The sequence below is a fragment of the Myotis lucifugus genome, unplaced genomic scaffold (assembly GCF_000147115.1).
Source record: "Myotis lucifugus unplaced genomic scaffold, Myoluc2.0 scaffold_227, whole genome shotgun sequence".
NCBI classification, from domain to species: Eukaryota; Metazoa; Chordata; class Mammalia; order Chiroptera; family Vespertilionidae; genus Myotis; species Myotis lucifugus.
The window spans coordinates 674,800-694,876 of record NW_005871275.1 but is presented as its reverse complement, the minus strand read 5'-3'; the positions used below and the strand labels follow the sequence as shown (position 1 = coordinate 694,876).

Sequence of the window (20,077 nt, the reverse complement as noted above, 5' to 3'; positions counted from 1 at the left end):
TTGGATTTTAAGGTAACCATATAAATGATGTGCTTATTTTACTTTAACCTCCACATGCCAATAGTCCTAAGTTGTTTTAGTTCCATAGTCATACGAAAAAATGGTAATCCAAGTTTGACATTGTGATCCACAGTGATCAGTGTAGTGTTTGTACCTATGAGGAACGGTGTATTACTTTCAGTTCTATACTGAGTGATAAAAAAAATTACTTACAGTAACCACATAAGTTTGTACATTAGTTTAAGCTGTCCTTGTTTTATATTATTCATTCCAATAAATATATTCCACAAAATTTTCCTCTCATGATTTAGGATCTTACCCAGTGTGTTACATGCCAAGAAAAACACATTACTGTAAAGAAGGAACCTCATGAGTCCCTTGGGATGACAGTAGCTGGGGGCAGAGGAAGTAAGAGTGGTGAACTGCCCATCTTTGTGACCAGTGTGCCACCTCATGGCTGCCTTGCACGCGATGGCAGAATCAAGAGAGGTAAGATAGGTTTGTCAATAATGTCACCGAATCTCCCTGAATTCAACTTCGTACATAAAAAATATGTACAAAGTTTTCTTTTAAACATGACTTTTTTAATTCTTTAAAATGTCCCGTGCATATGTAAGCATAAAGCCTCTTTATAAGGTTAGAAAAATGCCTACTGTAAAGGGAAATTGCCAAAGCTTGGCATTTTCTAACAGTTATGGAGACTGTTGGACTGTTTTATACTAGAAAAGACTCTCTAAGAAATTTATGTTTTCTACATGATGGCAGGCTAGATACAAATACAAATGTCTCCAAAATACAAATGTTGCTTATACTAAAGTGGGAGGGGTTCACAGAGGACATGGAGCAGAAGACAAACTTTAAAATATAGTGGGTTTGGGGATTAACACATTTAGAAGTTCACGTTCCACATCAATACTATATTATTTGTGTACGTGAGAGTGGGAGTGGTAAAAACAGCATTCTTCATACACTTGGTTTATTCATGTGGAAAAGTGAGTTTTAAAAGCTATTTTTTCGAGAGTGAAGTTGGAATCCTACCTCAAGCCACATACAAGAATTAACTTATTATGGATCCAAGACCTAAATGTAAGATCTACAACATTCAGAGGAAAACTCATGACCTTGGATTAAGTGGTGGTTTTCTTAGATATGACACTAAAAACACAAGCAACAATGACAAAATAGATAAATGACTTCATCAAAATTGCAAATTTGATGATGAACCCACACCACCAAGAAAGTAAAAAGATAACCCACAGTATGGGAGAAAATATTTGTAAATTATATATCTGATGAAGGACTTGTATCTAGAGTACATAAAGAACTCTTACAACTCAATACATAAAAAGGTAAAAACCCAATTGAAAAACGAGCAAAGGATCTGAATAGACATTTCTCCAAAGGAGATATACAGGTGGCCAGTAATCCCAGGAAAAGATGCACAGTGTCATTGGTTATTAGGGAAATGCAAATCAAAGCCACTTCACACTCACAAGGATGAATATAATAAAAAAGACAGGCAATAGCAAACATTGGCAAGGATTTGGAAAAATTGAAACCTTCAGACATTGCCAGTGGGAATGTAAAATGGTGCAACTGTTTTGGAAAACAGTTTAGCAGTTCCTCAAAAAACATAGTGTTACCATGATCTATAACAATTCTGTTCCTGGAGAAATGGAAATATGTGGCCACACAAAAACTTGTACATGAAGTTTCATAGCAGTATTTTTCATAATAACCAAAAAGTAGAAGCAACCCAAATATCTGTCAGTTAACGAGTGGATTAACATAATGTGGTATATCCATACAATGGAATGTTATTTGACTATAATAAGGAATGAAGCATTGACACAAGCTACAGTATAGGTCAGCGGTTCTCAACCTGTGGGTCGCGACCCCTTTGGGGGTCGAACGACCCTTTCACAGGCGTCGCCTAAATACATCCTGCATATCAGATATTTACATTACGATTCATAACAGTAGCAAAATTACAGTTATGAAGTAGCAACGAAAATAATTTTATGGTTGGAGGTCACCATAACATGAGGAACTGTATTAAAGGGTCGAGGCATTGCCCTGACTGGTTTGGCTCAGTTGGATGGAGCGTCGGCCTGCTGACTGAAGGGTCCCAGGTTCGATTCCAGTTGGGGGCATGTACCTTGGTTGCGGGCACATCCCCAGTAGGGGGTGTGCAGGAGGCAGCTGATCGATGTTTCTCTCTCATCAATGTTTCTAGCTCTCTGTCCCTCTCCCTTCCTCTCTGTAAAAAATCAATAAAATATATTTTAAAAAATAAAAATAAAGGGTCGCAGCATTAGGAAGATTGAGAATCACTGGTATGGGTGAACCTTGAAAACATTATGCCTATTGAAAGAAGAAGCCAGTCACAAAAGACCACATGTGGTTCCATTTATATGGCATGCCCAGATGGGAAGATCTATAGAGATAGAAAGTAGATTAGTGATTACTTAGGTCTGGGGGAAGAAAAGTGACTGTTAATGGTACATGCTTTGGGGGGTTGATCTTAAAATGATGGGTGATGTCTACATTCTGTGACTATACTAAAAACCATAAAATTGTAACGTTGAATGAATTGAATGTTATATGAATAATCTCTTTAAAAGGCTGCTATTTTTTACAGTTATTTGTCCAGTTATAGAATTAGGGATAATTTTATTTCCTTTTTATTATTTATTATGTTTTCTAAATTTTCTACAATGAAAATGTTTTGCTTTAACAATCTGAATAACAGATGAATTGGGAGAGGAGGTTTTCTGTAGGTTTCTTGATACAAGTGTGTGTGCTTCCTACAGAAGTAATCTTTTTCTTCCTAGCCTTTTATTTAATCCTCATTGCCCTTTTTATCATATTACTTGACAGAGGAATAAATACTTTTTTTCTCCCTCAAGGAAGAGATGTTCAAATCACTAGTTTCATTTCTTTGTGTAGGCCCAAGAATATCCTCTCTCTACATATTCTGATCTGTTTGCACTGAGTGAACTATGTGGGGCTGTCTTTAAGTATAAAACTGTGTAAACATAGAATATTAAAATTCATGTGTAAGTTAGCAAAATGTCAAATAATTTTTGAATTGGAAAGAACAGGAGAAATCATTGAAGCTCAAAGAAGAGAACTGAATGTGCAAGGGCCTGTACCCAGCTACACCTATGACATGCCAGGGCCAAGGATTTGGACTTCCAGTGGAATCGCAGTGCCTCAAGCCACATTTTTCCCTATGTACTATGAAATTATTTTAAATTTTTGAATTGTTTTGGAATTATTTTCATGAGTTGAATTTTTTCTCAGTATTATAAAAATTACAAAGAAGAAAAAAAAAAGGTCTTTTACCTTATCTCATCTGAGTCATTGAAACTAACTTTTGTTGATTAGCTTACCAGTAGAAGAATTTACAGGGAGATAATCACTTGGTAGCTCAGCTCATTTTTTTTTTTTTTTTGTCTTGTCATTTGAACAGGTGATGTGTTGTTGAATATCAATGGCATTGATTTGACCAATTTAAGTCACAGTGAGGCTGTTGCTATGCTGAAAGCCAGTGCTGCGTCCCCTGCTGTTGCCCTTAAAGCCCTTGAGGTCCAGGTTGTTGAGGAGGCCACCCAGGCCACGGATGAGCAGCCAAGCACTTTCAGTGAAAACGAGTATGATGCCAGTTGGTCCCCATCGTGGATCATGTGGCTTGGGCTTCCCAGGTACTGACAGCTTTTTTGTTGCTTTATGAAGTAATCATAATTACAACTTTTATTAGTCTGTAACCCAGTAAATTTTAGATAAAAGTAGCAACATCAAATCAAGTTACAAAAGAAAATGGTAATTTTTCTTAGCTTATTATATTTAAAAGGTAAATGTAATAATAAGAACTAAGCTAAAAAGATGTCCGTTTATACAAATTAATAAAGCCATTTGTCTGTTTCTGTTAAGGCTCATAAGTGGGCAGGCCATGAGAGGGGATGTTCAGTCTCTTGCTCAGGAAAGCTGTCATTATCAAGGTTCATTCTGATACATGCTTAGCCTTCATGTTCATGGGGTCAAAGTGCAGAGCCTTGTCCTATCCCAGAAGGCTTTCTAAAAGCCCTTTGTTCTTAACGCTTTTAACTTTCCTAAAATGGCTGGGTATAAAACTCAGTTTTTATTGGACATAGAGTCTTAAGCCCAATGATTGGTAGTCAAGCGTAGGTGCTCCTAACCACGTTTCTGAAGAATTCACTGCTTCATGACTGACTGACTAGCCAAGGGGTTCTGAACTTGGTCAGCGTCTGGTCATGGAAACACTTGGAACCTCCAGGTGATTATTGCATAGTTTGATATTGAGGTAGGAAGAATGTGTTCGTATCTTTGTTTCCAAATCAGCTTAGATTCTTAACATATAAAAGACTCCTAAAACCAAACTATGATGAAACATTTTGACTGTTAACAAAGTATGAAAATTACTCATTTATAATAAAAATAAAGGATAAGAACGTGCCAATTTCTGAGCTATCTAGCTTCATTTGGAATAAATTGGTAATAATTAGAATTTGTATAGCACTCTGGTTTATAAAGTACTTTCACAGAAAGAACAATAAAGAAACAAGGATATTATTGGATATTATTAGATTATCCAATCAGATTATTAGGTTATTTGTTTATAATCTAACTTGCTGATTTGTCTTCTTGGTTAAAAACAAACAAACAAAAAGGCTGCCAGGTCATTGTGGCTCAGTGATTGAGTATCGACCTATGAACCAGGAGGTCACAGTTCAATTCCTGGTCAGGGTGCAGGCACAGGTTGCGGGCCAGATCCCCAGTGGGGAGCGTGCTGGAGGCAGCCAATCAGTGATTCTGTCTGATCATTGATGTTTCTGTCTCTCCCTCTCCCTTCCTCTCTGAAATCAATAAAAAAAAAAAAAAACATAAAAACAACAACAAAGAGGCCTAAAATTATAATAGAATTCATGTCTCAGGGACCTGTAGGGACCTTGTATGTGGAACTTGTGGAGGGAGATTTTTTTGACAGATGATTTAGCTACTAGATATCTATTTATTCCATGCACCAAAATTGAAATAGGAGATTTTTGTTACTATTTTCCATATTTGAGTTCCCTATTTTGTCAACTAGAGTCTCTCTTAAAATGGAAGCATGTTAAGTGAAGAAGGAAAATACAACAAATTCTAACTCCTTGTGTAGATTAAAAAGAGGGATAGCGATCTTACATTTTTTAGGAATCTCATTTTCTTTCAATTGAGTGTTGAAGTCAGCAGTACTAGACCCTCATGCCACTTTTTTTGTTATTTTGTTTTTGTTAATCCTCACCCAATGATATTTTTTCCATTTATTTTTTAGAGAGAGTGGAAAGGGATAGGAGGAGAGGGGGAAGAGAGAGAGAAACATCAGTTGGTTATCTCCCTTACATGCCCCAGCCAAGGCCAGGGATAGAATCTGCAACCCAGGTACGTGCCCTTAACCAGGAATCAAACCTGGGACCCTTCAGACTATGGGCTGATGCTCTAACCTCCAGCCACCCCAGCCAAGCGTACCACCATACAAATTTTGAAGGTACCAATAGATATCAGAATGGAGGACCTGTTGACAGTACAGTGAGAAAATACAGGTTTAGAACCATTTTATACAATTTCTGAAGTGTAACCATTTTATACAATTTCTGAAGTGTAACTTATAACCAACTTTATTTAAATTCTGTGTGTGTGTGTGTGTTATTCACTTGGAAAGAGAAGACTGAAAAAAGTGAAAGAAATTCAAGTCTACGTAGAACTGCACCTGTGCTGGAAAGTGGGTGGTCAGAATAATACATTCAGAAGAAAATAAAGTAGCCCTTTTTCTTTTCCCAGTGATGGAAAGTATAACATGGTGTGCAGTTATAACGAAGATGAGCAGGCTGTAATTGCCTCCATTAATTGTTTCCTGATGTCTGTATTTGTTTATAGTTCCCTTCATAGCTGCCATGATATAGTTTTACGAAGAAGCTACTTGGGAAGTTGGGGCTTTAGTATTGTTGGTGGATATGAAGAGAACCACACCAATCAGCCTTTCTTCATTAAAACCATTGTCTTGGGAACTCCTGCTTATTATGATGGAAGATTAAAGTGAGTCTTGTTATTTACTGATGTGATTCATGTTTGTTGTGATGGACATGATCTAGACCAGGGATCAGCTCCAAATGCAGCTGTCTGTTTTTGTAAATAAAGTTTTATAGGAACATGGCCATGCTCACTTGTTTACATGTCGTGTGTCACTGCTTCTGAGCTACAGTGGCCGAGTTGATTCCTTGTGACAGAGACCATATGATTGGCAAAGCCTAAAATATTTATTTACCATCTGGCCCTTTATAGGAAAATATTGTCAAACCTGATGTAGACGAAGCATTACCTTTACAGTCTTGCCACTCATAGCTGTATTTTTCTAATCTGATGACAGGCCTGAACATGAGTCATTGCGCTGCACATACTGTGATGTGACTAGCTCGGAGCAGTTTTGCCACACAATTCACTCAGGTCTAGTCCTGTCATTAGATGCCTCTGCTTTATTTTTCTCCTCAGCACTTATGTCTGCCTAACAATATATTTATGCAAGCTCCACACAGGGAGGGGGAGAGGGGACTTTGTTATATTTACATCCCTGGTAGCCAGAGCAGTGCCTTGTATATGTAGTAAGGTCTCAACAAATATTTAATGAACGAGTGTGTGATAGTTGACAGTGTGCCAGGCACAGTGCTAGGTGCTTGGGATTGATTGGATTATTGAATCCTCTTAACCCTGGGAGGTGTTGTAATTCCCATTTATAAACGAGGTAGCTAAGGCTTAGAAAGGTTAAGAAACTTGCCCACAATCAAACAGCTGAAAGTGGTTGACTGCAACTCAAACCCAGACTACCTGGCTCCAGAGTCTTTCCCACTAACCCCTCGGCCAGTTGTCACCACTGGGCAGAAAGTACTTGCTAGGCTCCGTGCAGCCTTCTTTTCTTTTTCAAAACTCAGGTGCTGAGAAAAGAATAAGGTGTTATATCAAGAGATTATACAAACAGAGAGGAGGTGGGTGATTGTAAGTGCCTAGTTTTTGATGAAAAAACCAATTTGCAGAAGTTAAATTTGACATCGTAGACAGAATTGAGCACAAACAGATTACAGTGCTTGCAAACAGAAAATTACATCAAAATAATATTGTGAAAAGTTGATCAGGGTTGGTATGCTCCAAATCAGTCTTTAATCAGATTATTTTATACAATGGAAAGCATTATTTTGTAAGGAAAGAGTAGGGGGAAATGAATTAGCCATTCTCTTAGCTAAATTAACCAGGTTGAGTCTCGGTTAGTTTATAATTTGCATTCCACCTACTTCCAAAAAGAAGTTGAGGTAACTAACAATAAAATAGTATGTTCATATTACAAACTAAAGACCAAAAATCATAAAAGATTTATTCGCCTAATTATATTTTGCCTTGTGCTTACATGAAAATTATTCTTCTTGCCCTTGAAATCACCCACTAGTTAAAGGAGAGAGGGTGGCAGAGGGTAGCCATGGAAAAGCAACATAGACTTAAAAATTCACCCCAGATGTTTCTCACAGTAGATAATACACTCTAATCATTGACAGTTAATGGTTAAGTTAAACTGATTTTTATGCTAAACAAATCTCAAGGTAATCAATGTTTCTCCCTCTCCCTTCCTCTCTCTCAAATCAGTAAAGACATATTTTTTAGTGGTTTTAATACCATGAAAATCATGACAGTCTGTTTCTGTTTCTGTCTGTCTTTGTCCAGATGTGGAGATATGATCGTGGCCGTGAACGGCCTGTCAACTGTGGGCATGAGCCATTCCGCATTAGTTCCCATGTTGAAGGAGCAGAGGAACAAAGTCACTCTCACGGTTATTTGCTGGCCTGGCAGCCTGGTGTAGATTTTGAAATTGGTTTTGAGTCAAACATCTTTCTTTTTTAGGTTTTGGGGAAAAAAACCCTTTTGTTTTATTGTATTTCTGGTTGTTAGGAGCTATTGGCACAGCTGGTATATGCAGGGCCCCAAACCACTAAGATTGTCCTTTTGTTGTTGTTTAAGTGGTTTAACTCAAGTTAGCCACATTTCTTTCCTCTTGGAAACAGTCTTCCACTAATCCTATGAGTTCATATTTTCAGAATGTGACCTATAATAATGAATGAAGTTTGTCAAAACTGTGACCCAGCCAGCTAGATTCGAGGACTTCTGGTGGCTCTTTGTTTTCACTGACTGAATCAGATGATGAGTTACATATGCCCAAGACTGGTATCAGTGAAGACAGGAGCAATAGCATTTGCTATCGCTGTTACTACCAAAGCCAGGAATGGATAGATTTTAAATTTGGATGGTAACCGTTTCCCATTTTTCATAGGTGCCAACATTTCAAAACTTCATACTGTTTATAAGGTGATTTTTCTGGCTTATTTCTTCTTTAATCTCTCAGTGCTCAGAGATGATGAAGAAATAATTTTGACACCACAAAAGAGATTTATTTAAAAAAAATACCTTTATTAGAATATTAGAGAATAAAAGATAACATTATCCAGTGACAGGAATTGGGAGATAATTATAGTTTAGTACTAGAGATGTTAAAAGCTGCATATACTTGAACAGTACAAAAGCATTAAAGATTCATTTCCAAAGAAATGTTTTATATAGGAAAATCTTGAAGCAGTTTTTGCTAAAACTATTTTCTAGAGTTTGTATTATCCTTCTGTCAATAAACCTGGCTGGATATGTTTTTGTGATTTATGCAATTAGATCATAAAGATAAAACCATTCAATACACACTTATCCAACACAGCTAAGTAGGAGAAACTAGACTTTTAAAATTTTATTCTGTAAGATTCTTGAGTGTTTTAGAAACCCTTATTTTTCACCATTAGTCCTTTACTTACGAACTTCATTATTTTTTTTTAAGTGAAAAGTTCTGTGTTGTTTTTTAAAATCTGAAATAGTAGATTTTAGATATGAATATCTTTCTATCAGTTTTTGGTCACTAGACTATTTCATATTTTTTGAGAAGTTTTTGAAAGCTATGACCAGCCCATTATGTTTGTCCTTTATTCAATATGGTTGTCCTTCAGAAGAACACATAAAGGTGTGAATAAGATAAAAATATCCTTACCTTATTAATATTGTGCATACTTGAAAAAAGTTTCATTAGAAACATAGTTCAGAATCTGAGCTAATTTACAAATGACCTCTGTAATGAATGGTATTGATGATCAGAGGATGTATTTCAAAATACTACAGTGTATTATGAAGCATGACCACTTTGTTTTCAAACTTAGCAATTGCATTGCTGTGTTCATTGTATTCTAGCATGCCACTAATTATTCCAGTTAGTTTTATAATGATTTTTTAAAATATATCTCTTTTGAATGAATAAGAAATGGAATAATTATTACTAACTTGTTCAATCCCTGAGCCACACTGTAGTCGACAGGTAACCAACATACAGTGGAATGCCCCATGCAGTATATTACTGTTATGTCATGATTGGCTTTGGAAGCAATTTGATACTGAAATGCTTTGATATTCTAATTGACATGGAACAAGTTTTATTCCTGCTCCCCAAGTAGAATTTTGTAACCCACTTTGCTATTTTTTTAAACATTTTGTAAAAATGAGTCATTTCTTGGGGAGTGGCCATCCATCAACAAATACCCTAACTGCTACTTTGTTATATATAAAATAGTTTTCACTGAACCTAGTGGTATAATGGGTATTCTGAAAGAAGAAATACTTTTCAATATTATTTTTATTATGGAAATCTTGAAATCAGCTTAAGCTAATTTGGTTTTATTACAAAAGATTATATAGCTTTTGGTCAGAATGATATTTGGTGATGGAAATTTATTCATAATTTATTGTTACTGTTGAAATATTTGAATTTTGTCATTTGAAGCTTAAACAGTTAAATATTTCTATTTGTTCTGTGCCTTCAGTTTAAATTATTTCAGGATTTTCCAGATATGTTTAAATAATGGTGTGATGATCATTCTTGATGGAAATAAAAGTCATCATTTCCATAATAGCAGCATTGTATCTTTCCTGTAACAGCAGATGTTAACTCAATGTGTGATCCTTATTTTTGTTTGTGCACCATTGTTGTCATTACAATATCCCAAGCTTAAACCTCAGGAACACAAATCCATCTTCTAGTTCTCATTCCTCTAGGCATATGATCCCTAGTGACTTGCTTGTGCCAGTACCTCTAGACGGGTGGCTCCTGAGTGCCTGAAATGCGACCAGTGCTACATATTGAAATGATAATACCTTGGATGTATGGATTCTATAAAATATACTAGAGGCCCAGTGCACAAAATTTGTGCACTAGTAGGGTCCCTAGCAGCTGCCGGCTGGGTACTCCCTCCCTTCCCCCGGCCACCTGCCAGCCCCAGGGCCTCCCTCCCTTTCCCTGGCCTGCCCACCTGCTGGTCGAACTCCCGGATGAACTCCAGTCAAGGGGACAATTTGCATATTATGCTTTTATTATATAGGATTATTAAAATTAATTTCACCCATTTATTTTTACATTTTTAAAATATAATTGATTTTTACAGAGAGGAAGGGAGAGGGATAGAGAGTTAGAAACATCAGTGAGAGAGAAGCATTGATTAGCTGCTTCCCGCACAACCCCCTCTGGCGATCGAGCCTGCAACCAAGATACATGCCCTTGACCGGAATCGAACCCAGGACCCTTCAGTCCATGGGCCGATGCTCTATCCACTGAGCCAAACCGGCTAGGGCTATTTTTACATTTTTTAAAATGTGGTTATGTGGCTCACCTTGTATTTCTATTGGACAGAAGCCATGGTCTCCTCACCTTTACATTGTCACAGCACTTACCAGACCAGGCTGCCCTGACATGGTTTCTATTTTTCTGGAGCTTTGATCATTCCCTGCATCAAAGAAATTTTTAATGAAAAGAAACTTGACGCTGGTTTTCTAGTAAATTAAGTTCAAACCAAGGCCACTGTGTCTGACCCCTAATCTGGTTTTTCAGATGACTCTGCAGTCCTGTTTACCCCTCGGTACTCCATCAGGCTCCCCCTGCCCTCAGTGCTGCCCCTATACACAGGCTTACAGAGTTCCCTCTACCGCTTCCCTGCAGTGCTCTCCCTTCTGTGTATCTCACATGGCCCTGTATCTGGAGGCATAGCTTGAACACAACTGCATCTTGCTTCCTCTTACCTCCACTTCCACTTTCAAGAGAATTACCCTCCTTGTGATGGAACCTCAGCCAGCCTTCATATTTGTATGTTTTATGGCTCTGACCACTTTCTACCTAATGACTGTCACAGTTTAAATACCATCTTTGATAGCCATCTTGTAATTTTGAATACCATTGGTGCCCTAAGTCTTAGCTCCCACAGTCTGTAGTATGAATGTCCTATTGCTTTAAGGTACACCATCTCAGTCCTCTAAACTAAAACAGTATCCCCAAGCATTAGCCTACTTTCACATCCTCCCTTCCTTCCTTCCTTCCTTCCTTCCTTTCTTCCTTCCTTCCTTCCTTCCTTCCTTCCTTCCTTCCTTCCTTCCTTCCTTCCTTCCTTCTTTCTCAACCAAGCATATGTTTGATTTTAGAGAGAGAGGGAAGGAGAGAGAGAGAGAAACATCAATGTGAGAAATATCAATCAGTTGCCTCCCGTGTGCACCCCGATCAGGATTGAACCGGCCACCTTTTTTGGTGCACAGGATGATGCTCCAACCAACTGAACCACCCAGTCAGGGCCACTCCATTTTCAATATGAACTCCTATCAGAGAAACTTTTCTAAACACTAATTTTGACCATCATTCTGATCATATCCTTGGCTTGTTTAAAATTTGTCAGCGATTCTCTGCTGTGCAGGAGGAGGTCAGAAGGGCATGGCACAGCATGAAAGTCTCTTCAAAATGTGGCCCCTGCCTATTCTTCAACTGTACCTTCCACTGTACCTTCCACCCTTCCTTGCTTCAGATCTAAACCACCACCCACACCCTCACATCCTGTGTCCACAGGAGCTAACTTGGCTCAAGTGACATTACCTCTTTTAAGAAATCTTGGAGAACCAAGATGACAGCATAGGTAAACACCTATACTTGCTGCCTCTCAAAACCACATCAAAATTACAACTAAAAGGCAGAACAACTACCACCCAGAACTGCAGGAAAGCTGGCTGAGTGGAAGTTCCACAACTAGAGAGGTGAAGAAAGCGCATTGAGACTGGTAAGAGGTGCGGAGGCGCGGAAAGTGCTGACACCTGGATGTGCTACTCTTTTAATCGGAAGGGAGATATAAGCTCCCACTTGCTCTGAACTCCAGTTCTGGATGAGACTCTGGGGACCCAGACTCACACAGGGAGAAACTGGACTGTCTGGCATCGGGACAGGAATGCGCTTTCTCTCAGAGATGCTCACAGCGATCATTGTTCCTGCATGGGTGCACGGGACACGGAGACCCGGGAGACCCAGGAACCTCTCTGGTGCAGGGCTGACTGGCAGCCATTGCTGTTTGCTCCGCCCTGGTGATTCCCAGAGACCCCGCCCCACCCAATTTACAACCCCATCCAAGCTGTGTGCATCGGCTTTTCCATATGAATGGCCTGTCCTTTCTTTGCCTAAAACCTGTCAAACTGTAGCTGAGTCAGAGAGCCCCAGAGCTTCCAAAAGAAGGCCCAAGGCCCAGCAGCAGCAGCCTGCCTTGCTTCACAGCTGGGCCTCATCTGGGCACTTCCAAACCTCATACAAAGAGGAGGAATCTGGAGATTTCTCTGTAGCTCCTGCTGGGCGGCCCCAGACAGTGGCAGACCTTGCACCTCCTTGGAGATCCAACAGCCAGTGTACCCAGTGGTCAGAGTGAGACCATCCAGATTACAACTCTTCACATCCATAAGTGACACACTCAAGGGGCAGATTCAGTGAGCACCAAAGCCCCACTGAAGCAAGTCCTGCCCATAAGGGTGTCTCCTGCGCAACAGATCTTCCAATGTAGACACAGCTCGTCATCACAGCCAATTGGCCTGAAGGTAAATTCCTCTCAGTGATACCAATAGCAATAAAGGGTTAACTACAACAAGACTGTGCAAACAGCCCACAAAGGGGTGCATCAAGAACATCCACCACAGGTGACTGGGGAAGCTGAGCCACTGGGCCCTATAGGACACCTACCACACAAGGCCACTCTATCAACTCAAGGAGACTTAGCAGCTACCCAATACATAGAAACAAACACAGGGAAGCAGCCAAAATGCAGAGACAAAGAAACAAGTCACAAATGAAAGAAATGGATGAAAGCAAAATACTGGATATAGAGTTCAAAACCACAGTTATAAGGTTACTCAAGAATCTTCTAGAAATCTCCAAGGAACTTAGTGAGACCCTCAAGGATGTGAAAAAAGAGCAATCACAAGCATACACTGACTGAAATAAAGAATAATATACAGCGATTCAACAGCAGACTAGAGGATCCCAAGAATCAAGGCAAAGATTTGAAATATGAAGAAGCAAAAAACACCCAACCAGAAAAGAAAAAAGAATCCAAAAATATGAAGATAGTGTGAGGAGCCTCTGGGACAACTTCAAGCATACCAACATCTGAATTATGGGGGTACCAGAAGAAGAGAGAGAGCAAGATATTGAAAACCTATTTGAAGAAATAATGACAGAAAACTTCCCCTACCTGGTGAAAGAAATAGACTTACACGTCCAGAAAGTTCAAAGAACTTCAAACAAGAGGAATCCAAAGAGGACCACACCAAGACACATCATAATTAAAATGCCAAGGGCAAAAAACAAAGAGAGAATCCTAAAAGCAGCAAGACAAAATGTTAGTTACCTACAAGGGAGTACCCATACGACTGTCAGCTGATTTCTCAACAGAAACTATGCAGGCCAGAAGGGAGTGGCAAGAAATATACAAAGTGATGAATAGCAAGAACCTACAACCAAGATTACTCTACCCAGCAAAGCTATCATTTAGAATTGAAGGTCAGATAAAGAGCTTCACAGATAAGAAAAAGCTAAAGGAGTTCATCACCACCAAACCAGGATTATATGAAATGCTGAAGGCTATTCTCTAAGAAGAGGAAGAAGAAGAAAAAGGTAAACAGAAAAAATTATGAACAACAAAGTGACAACAAATACATATGTATCAACAAGTGAACCTAAAAATCAAATGAATAAAAAACCCGATGAACAGAACAGACTGGTGAATGTAACACAATCAGGGGCATGGAAAGGGAGCAGACTGACAATTCTCAGGGGAAAGGGGTTGTGGGGATGCGGGAAGAGATTGGACAAAGAGCTTACACCTATGGACGAGGTCAGTAGAGTGGGGTGGAAACCAGGTGGAGGGGAGCTTTCGGAGGAAAAAAGAGGAACATCTGTAATAATCTGAACAATAAAGATTTTTAAAATTAATTAATTAATTAATTTTTGAAAAAGAAATCTTTACCCGCCTCTTGGGGCAAGCATTTTTTCTCTCTTAAAAGGTTTTATTAAATTATATTTTTATAGTCATAGATGTGCACTAAGGGGAAGAAAACAAACTTGTCAGATAGGTGTTTGATGTTCACTGTCTGTAGCAGTTTTTAAAAGACATTAAATATCAGAGATTACGTTCGTTCTGCGGAGCCCAGGCTATCCCAGAGGAAGAACCTCAGCCTGGTATTCACCTTCTGTTCCAGGATACCATCCAGGACACACTAGTTGTCATTTCTCCCCAGGCTCCTCTTGGCTGTGCCATTCTGTCAGTCTTCCCCTTGTGAGGATTTTTTTTTTAATATATTTTATTGATTTTTTTACAGAGAGGAAGGGAGCAGGATAGAGAGTTGGAAACATTGATGAGAGAGAAACATCGATTCAGCTGCCTCCTGCACACTCCCCACTGGGGATGTACCTGCAACCAAGGTACATGCCCTTGACCGGAATCAAACCTGGGACCCTTCAGTCCACTGGCCGACACTCTATCCACTGAGCAAACCAGTTGGGGCCACTTGTGAGGATTTTGACCATGTCACTGGTCAGGGATGTTGAACAAGGCCCTCTACTGGGATTTGTTGGTTTTTCTCATGATTAGACTGGGGTTACCAGTTTTGGGAAGGAAGATCACAGTAAAGTGCCATTTCCCTTATGTCATATTGAGTGTATGTACTGTCGACATCATTTATTACTTGGTTTGATGTTGACCTAAGTTGTGTTTATCAGGTTTCTCCACAATAAAGTTACTCTTTCCTCTAACTCCCGCCCCAGAAATCACTGCACAGCCCACAAAGAGCGGGGATTCTGCTCTATTTTTTTTTTTTTTTAAGCTGCTGGGGAAATGAGGGGCCTTTGGCGCTGGCGCTGCAAAGAGAAGGCCTTGTCTGTGGTGCAAGCAAGGAAGCGGGATCCTTGGTTAAGAATATCAGGAACATATTTCTTTCCTAAAAACCCTCCCTCGACTCTGCTATTTCATAGTAAAATTCCCAGAAGAGTTGTCTTTGTGCTTTTTCACTCTTTAAATTTACAAGTTTTTCCAGCACTAAAAGTTGTGAAAATGATAATGAATACGTGTGTACCCACTGACCAAAGTGAAATAGCCACTACCGATGAAGGTCTTTCTCTATTAGGATCCACCTTCTTTCTGGTCTCCCCATGTGTCTCGTCATAATTATACAACCTATTTAGCCTTCAAACACAGTTTTGTGTGCGTGCTCTTATAGAAGTGATGCCAGGCTTATGTGGTGTTCAGCAACTAACTGCTTTTGCTTCAACAGCATTCATGTTTGTTGTATGTAGTTCAAGTTCATGTTCATGGCTATATATTCAGTGACTGACAATTTTATACCTGTTTTTTAGCTGATGAACAATTATTCCCCTCCCCTCCCCCCCCTTTTTTTTTTGCCGTCATTGGCAGTGCTGCTGTGACCACTGAGAACTAAGCTTCCTGTGCACCGGGAGAGTTTCTCTGGGGCAGTGGTTATTCAGCACCAGCTCCACAGGAGAATCGATCAGAATTAAGGGGGTGAAATGGCATCTCATGTAGTTTCAATTTGCATCTTCCTGATTACTGGTGAAATCTAGTATCTTTTCACATGTTTACCAGCCATTCCAGTAGCCTCTTTGGTGAATAACTTGTTTGACCATGTTCGATAGGTTGTTTGCACTTTCCTTATATAAATTTTTTATTCAGGATATTAATACTGAGTGAATTATCTGTGGTGCATATACGTTCCCCTGACTTGTGACTTCTCTTTTCAATTTGTAACAATGTGATAAACTGCAGTTTATCATTCTAATGTAGACAAATGTATAAATAGCAGGTTCTGTTTTTTAGCTGCTTTTGAAATTTCTTCTGCCAATTTCTTCTTTTGTCCATTTACATTATTTTATTTTTTCCTTCTTACATTGTGCTTTCAACTTCCTTTGCTCTGTGCTTTATGTTTTCTTTCGCTGAATATAAGTCTGTTTCTGCTCATTTAGTGGTTCCCCTTCCCTTTCTCTTTGTGCACACTTAACATTAAGTCTTAAGTTGGTCCATAGCTTTGCCCTTCCTGTGCACCACACAGGGAACGTCTCCAGTCACCCTCCAGTCTAACACGTTGGCTAGTATATACTTCCTCCCTGTTTTTTTCTCTAGTCATTATCATTTTTTAAATAGTCTAAGGTTTGTTCAGATCTACTTTCTGTACTACATGAAATACAGAAAAACTAACATAGAGGGGATTACAGGCAACTTGTAGACCTGGACAGTGAAGTTGAAGTCCTGGTGTAAGGGCAGATTTCATAAAAGCTTGGGATGCAGCAGCATCGCCACCATCATGTTGCCAGTTTGCTGTTTGGATGACTAAAGCATTTCTCATTTGGAGGGCTGGGGGCTGGAGGGAAAAAGCAGTCCAGCAAAGGTACCTGCCACCAACTTCTCTGGAGCAAATGAAGCTTGTGTTTATAAACCAGGGCATGTTTTGTAGGGAAAGTTGGAAGGCAGAGTTAGAGGGCTCGTTTTCTCGTATTACTGCACGGTGCCCACAGGCTGTCGGCCAGGCTCGTGCTCCCTCGTCCCTACTGCACTCTTCTCCCTGAAAGAACATGGAGCCTGCGGATTCCATTGCTGCAACTTCCAGAGTTGATTTCCACTCTGTGTACTAAAGTGGGCTGTTGCTTTTTGGTTCCTCCAATACTTGAAGCTTTAGTCAGATAAATGGTTAAAATTACATTCGAAGTTAACAAACCTGAATTTCAGCTTCAAAGGGTTGTCACCAGCTCATCATGCCTGAAGTTCCCATGTTACAGTATAGCAAAGCCTCATTAATTCAGACTTAACCTCATTGGGTATTTGAGTGCTTAGAGCAGAAGTTAACTTGGCACTTTATATAAAGAATTAACAAATGGATATTGAAGCTGCATGCTGAAGTGTGCTGTCTTCAAGTTGCCCTCAGCACTTGAAGAATACCCATGCACATTCAACTGATTGGCATGTTTCCTTTCCACAGAGTCATTTCAGCAAGAATTTATTCCGCACCAGCTATGTGCACAGTGCATGGATGGGCTCTGGATCACTTCTTTTAATAATTTTTTATTTTTCAATTAAAATTGCCATACAATATTGTATTAGTTTCGGGTGTACACCCCAATAATTAGACATTACATAACTAACTAAGTGATCATCCTGATGAATTTTGCACCCATCTGACACCATACATAGTTATTAGACTATTACTAACTATATTCCCTATGCTATACTTTACATCCCCATGACTAATCTGTAACAATCAACTTGTACTTCTTAATCCCTTCACCTTTTTTACCTATCCCTCCACCACCACCCCTCTTATCTGGCAATCACCAAAATGTTTCTGGGTCACTTCTTTAAAACAGTGAACTTTATCCTTCATTATTCAGACTTCATTCCATTTGTCCACGTTTGGCAATATGCTGTATAGATTAGATGGGCCTGGTAAGTTGCTGCCCGGTCACTGGCTAGGAATACATAATTGTGCTTTCCCTCTTCAGTCTCTCTTCTCTGCTATTGAAGGCTTCAACTCCTCAGGGTCCTTATCAAAAAGCTCTTTTGCCATTTTACAGTGCAAATCTTCCATTTAACTAAGCTACCAATTAATTTCTATGGCAACACAAAAGCCCTTTAGGAGTAAAGTTGTACATATAAGTGCAGTGCCTACTGGCAGGCAAGTGCCTAAGGGGGAAGAGGCTGAAATGTAATCACACAGGAGTGGAAGACTAGCCTTGGAGACCCGAAGGCACCCAGCACAGGTGCCTCCCACAGGAGAAGGCGGCTGCAGTGCCGAGCCAGACACAAAGATTTCCATCTGAGCTGTTCACTCACCTGCAAGTCACGCTTTGATGTTGGGCTATTTCACAAACTCTGTCAGACTTGTTTCCTCAATAGTTTACAGTTTCAGGTGAACCCAACCACAACCCTTCCTTGGATTGCCTACAGACTTGACTTTAAGAGAGGTCAAGTTAGAAAGATTTATTGCTTTAGGATTTGATGGATGAGAAGTCCATTGTCAAGGTTCTGAGGGCGAAGGCAGCTGTTAAAAATAAAGTTTTTCCTTACTTTGCCTAGATTGTATTAAAAATCTTCTTTCGCACACAATTATAGAATCCATCTAAGAACATCTTTGGTCCTTGATGTGGTGAGCACATACCCATGACTGAGAACCTGTCCCACCAACTGACTTCCCAGGGAGGCGACACCCAGACAGTTGTGTAGACTTGCCCCTTCTCTGCCTGCTTCCTCTGTGCAGTGGGCCTTCATGGTCTGAGTCCGGCTCCTCGCCTGGCCTTGACGCTGTGGGCTAGACTCCTGCCTGGGTCCCAGCCTGTGCTGAGGAAGGTGGGTGCTCACAAGCAGCAAAGCTTACCCTGCAGGTAATTTGTAAATGTTTAAGGAAAATGAGCTCTTGCCTCCTCTCATTCAGAAGTCACCTCAAAGGCTATGATGTCCTCATGTCATCCAAGTCCCCACACCCTGAGTAGTCTTTCCCACATTGACCCGAAATCATAGAACCTTAGAACTGAAGGTCCTTGTCCATGTTCCTGCCATAAGAATCACTTCTGTAACATGGCCATGTAGCTCCTACTTCATTTCAGGTTTTTCCCCTGTTGGCAAGTCTGAGTGACTGCTCTTTCAGAAATAGTTTGTCCCTGTCCCTCTTTCCAACTGTAGTGTGGAAACTGGGAGGAAAAATATCTCTTCTTGTTTTAATATTTAAATGGGCATTAGGCAAGCACAATACACAAAACACAAATTAATCTTTTCCTTTTACCCCACAAACATTTAGCATCTATCATGTGCCCGGTACTATTCTAGGTGCTCAGAATCCATCAGTTACCAAGACCAAGTTGTTGGCTCTCTCTGACCTGACAAGCTAAAGAGGGGAATGACAAAGAATAAAATAAGCAATATAATTGTAGGTGGTGATAAATGCTATGGAGAGAATGGAGACAGGTGGATGGAGAACATGGGATGGAAATGAATGAGAGAGGTGGTAGGGGAAGGCCTCTCAGGAGGCATCACGGGTCACTTGCGCGATGCGCTGTGAATAACTGTTTAATGGCTCTCGAAGCTTCTGTCCCACTTGGAGGCACTCACTCTAGGACGGCTGTGCCCACGTGATGGGCTCTGGGCTCATGGCACTGTAACTGCAAAACCAGCTCAAACTGGCCCTCTCCTGGTTTTTACAAGATACTGATTTGTTTTTCAGAGACAACAGAACAAAACTGCAAGTTATGCAGCCAAAGCATGTGCAGAGGAGAAAATGTTGCAATTTACACCCGGAACCAAAGTTTCTCCCCCCACAGAGCCAAAGGACCGGGACCGACCGCAGGCTGCGGGCCTGAACCCTTTCAGAAGCAAAGGGTCTGCTGCTCGGGAATATCTGGTGCTGAGACCCTGGGTGCTGAGACCCTGGGTGGGGAGACAGATTTGATTGATTTCTCAAGAAAGCTTTTTCCTTTTCTCCAAAGCTGGTGCCATAGTATTGGCTTCTATGCACATTGGGCAGTGAGCCCTTGCTGGGTGACAGCACGCTAGCTGGACTCCACTTCTCTTTTCCTTCTGCTCTGTAGCAAAAGCTGATC

General features: G+C 40.1%; 1 protein-coding gene across 4 annotated transcripts in view; it reads left to right on the top strand.

Annotated features, from left to right (window-relative positions):
- The window catches only part of LNX2 (ligand of numb-protein X 2), a 56,392-nt gene extending 36,519 nt beyond the window's left edge, over positions 1-19,873 (top strand). For 3 of the 4 annotated variants that reach the window (XM_023762014.1, XM_023762015.1, XM_023762013.1), the window contains 4 exons: positions 312-489; positions 3,476-3,707; positions 5,941-6,099; positions 7,771-10,042. In XM_023762014.1, coding sequence (XP_023617782.1) covers positions 312-489; positions 3,476-3,707; positions 5,941-6,099; positions 7,771-7,906 — 705 coding nt within the window. In that variant the 3' untranslated portion in view covers positions 7,907-10,042. Of the gene's footprint in view, positions 1-311; positions 490-3,475; positions 3,708-5,940; positions 6,100-7,770; positions 10,043-19,701 lie in introns of those variants that run through there. The other variant, XM_023762016.1, reaches the window with a different exon arrangement.
- The last annotated feature ends 204 nt before the right edge of the window (positions 19,874-20,077 follow it).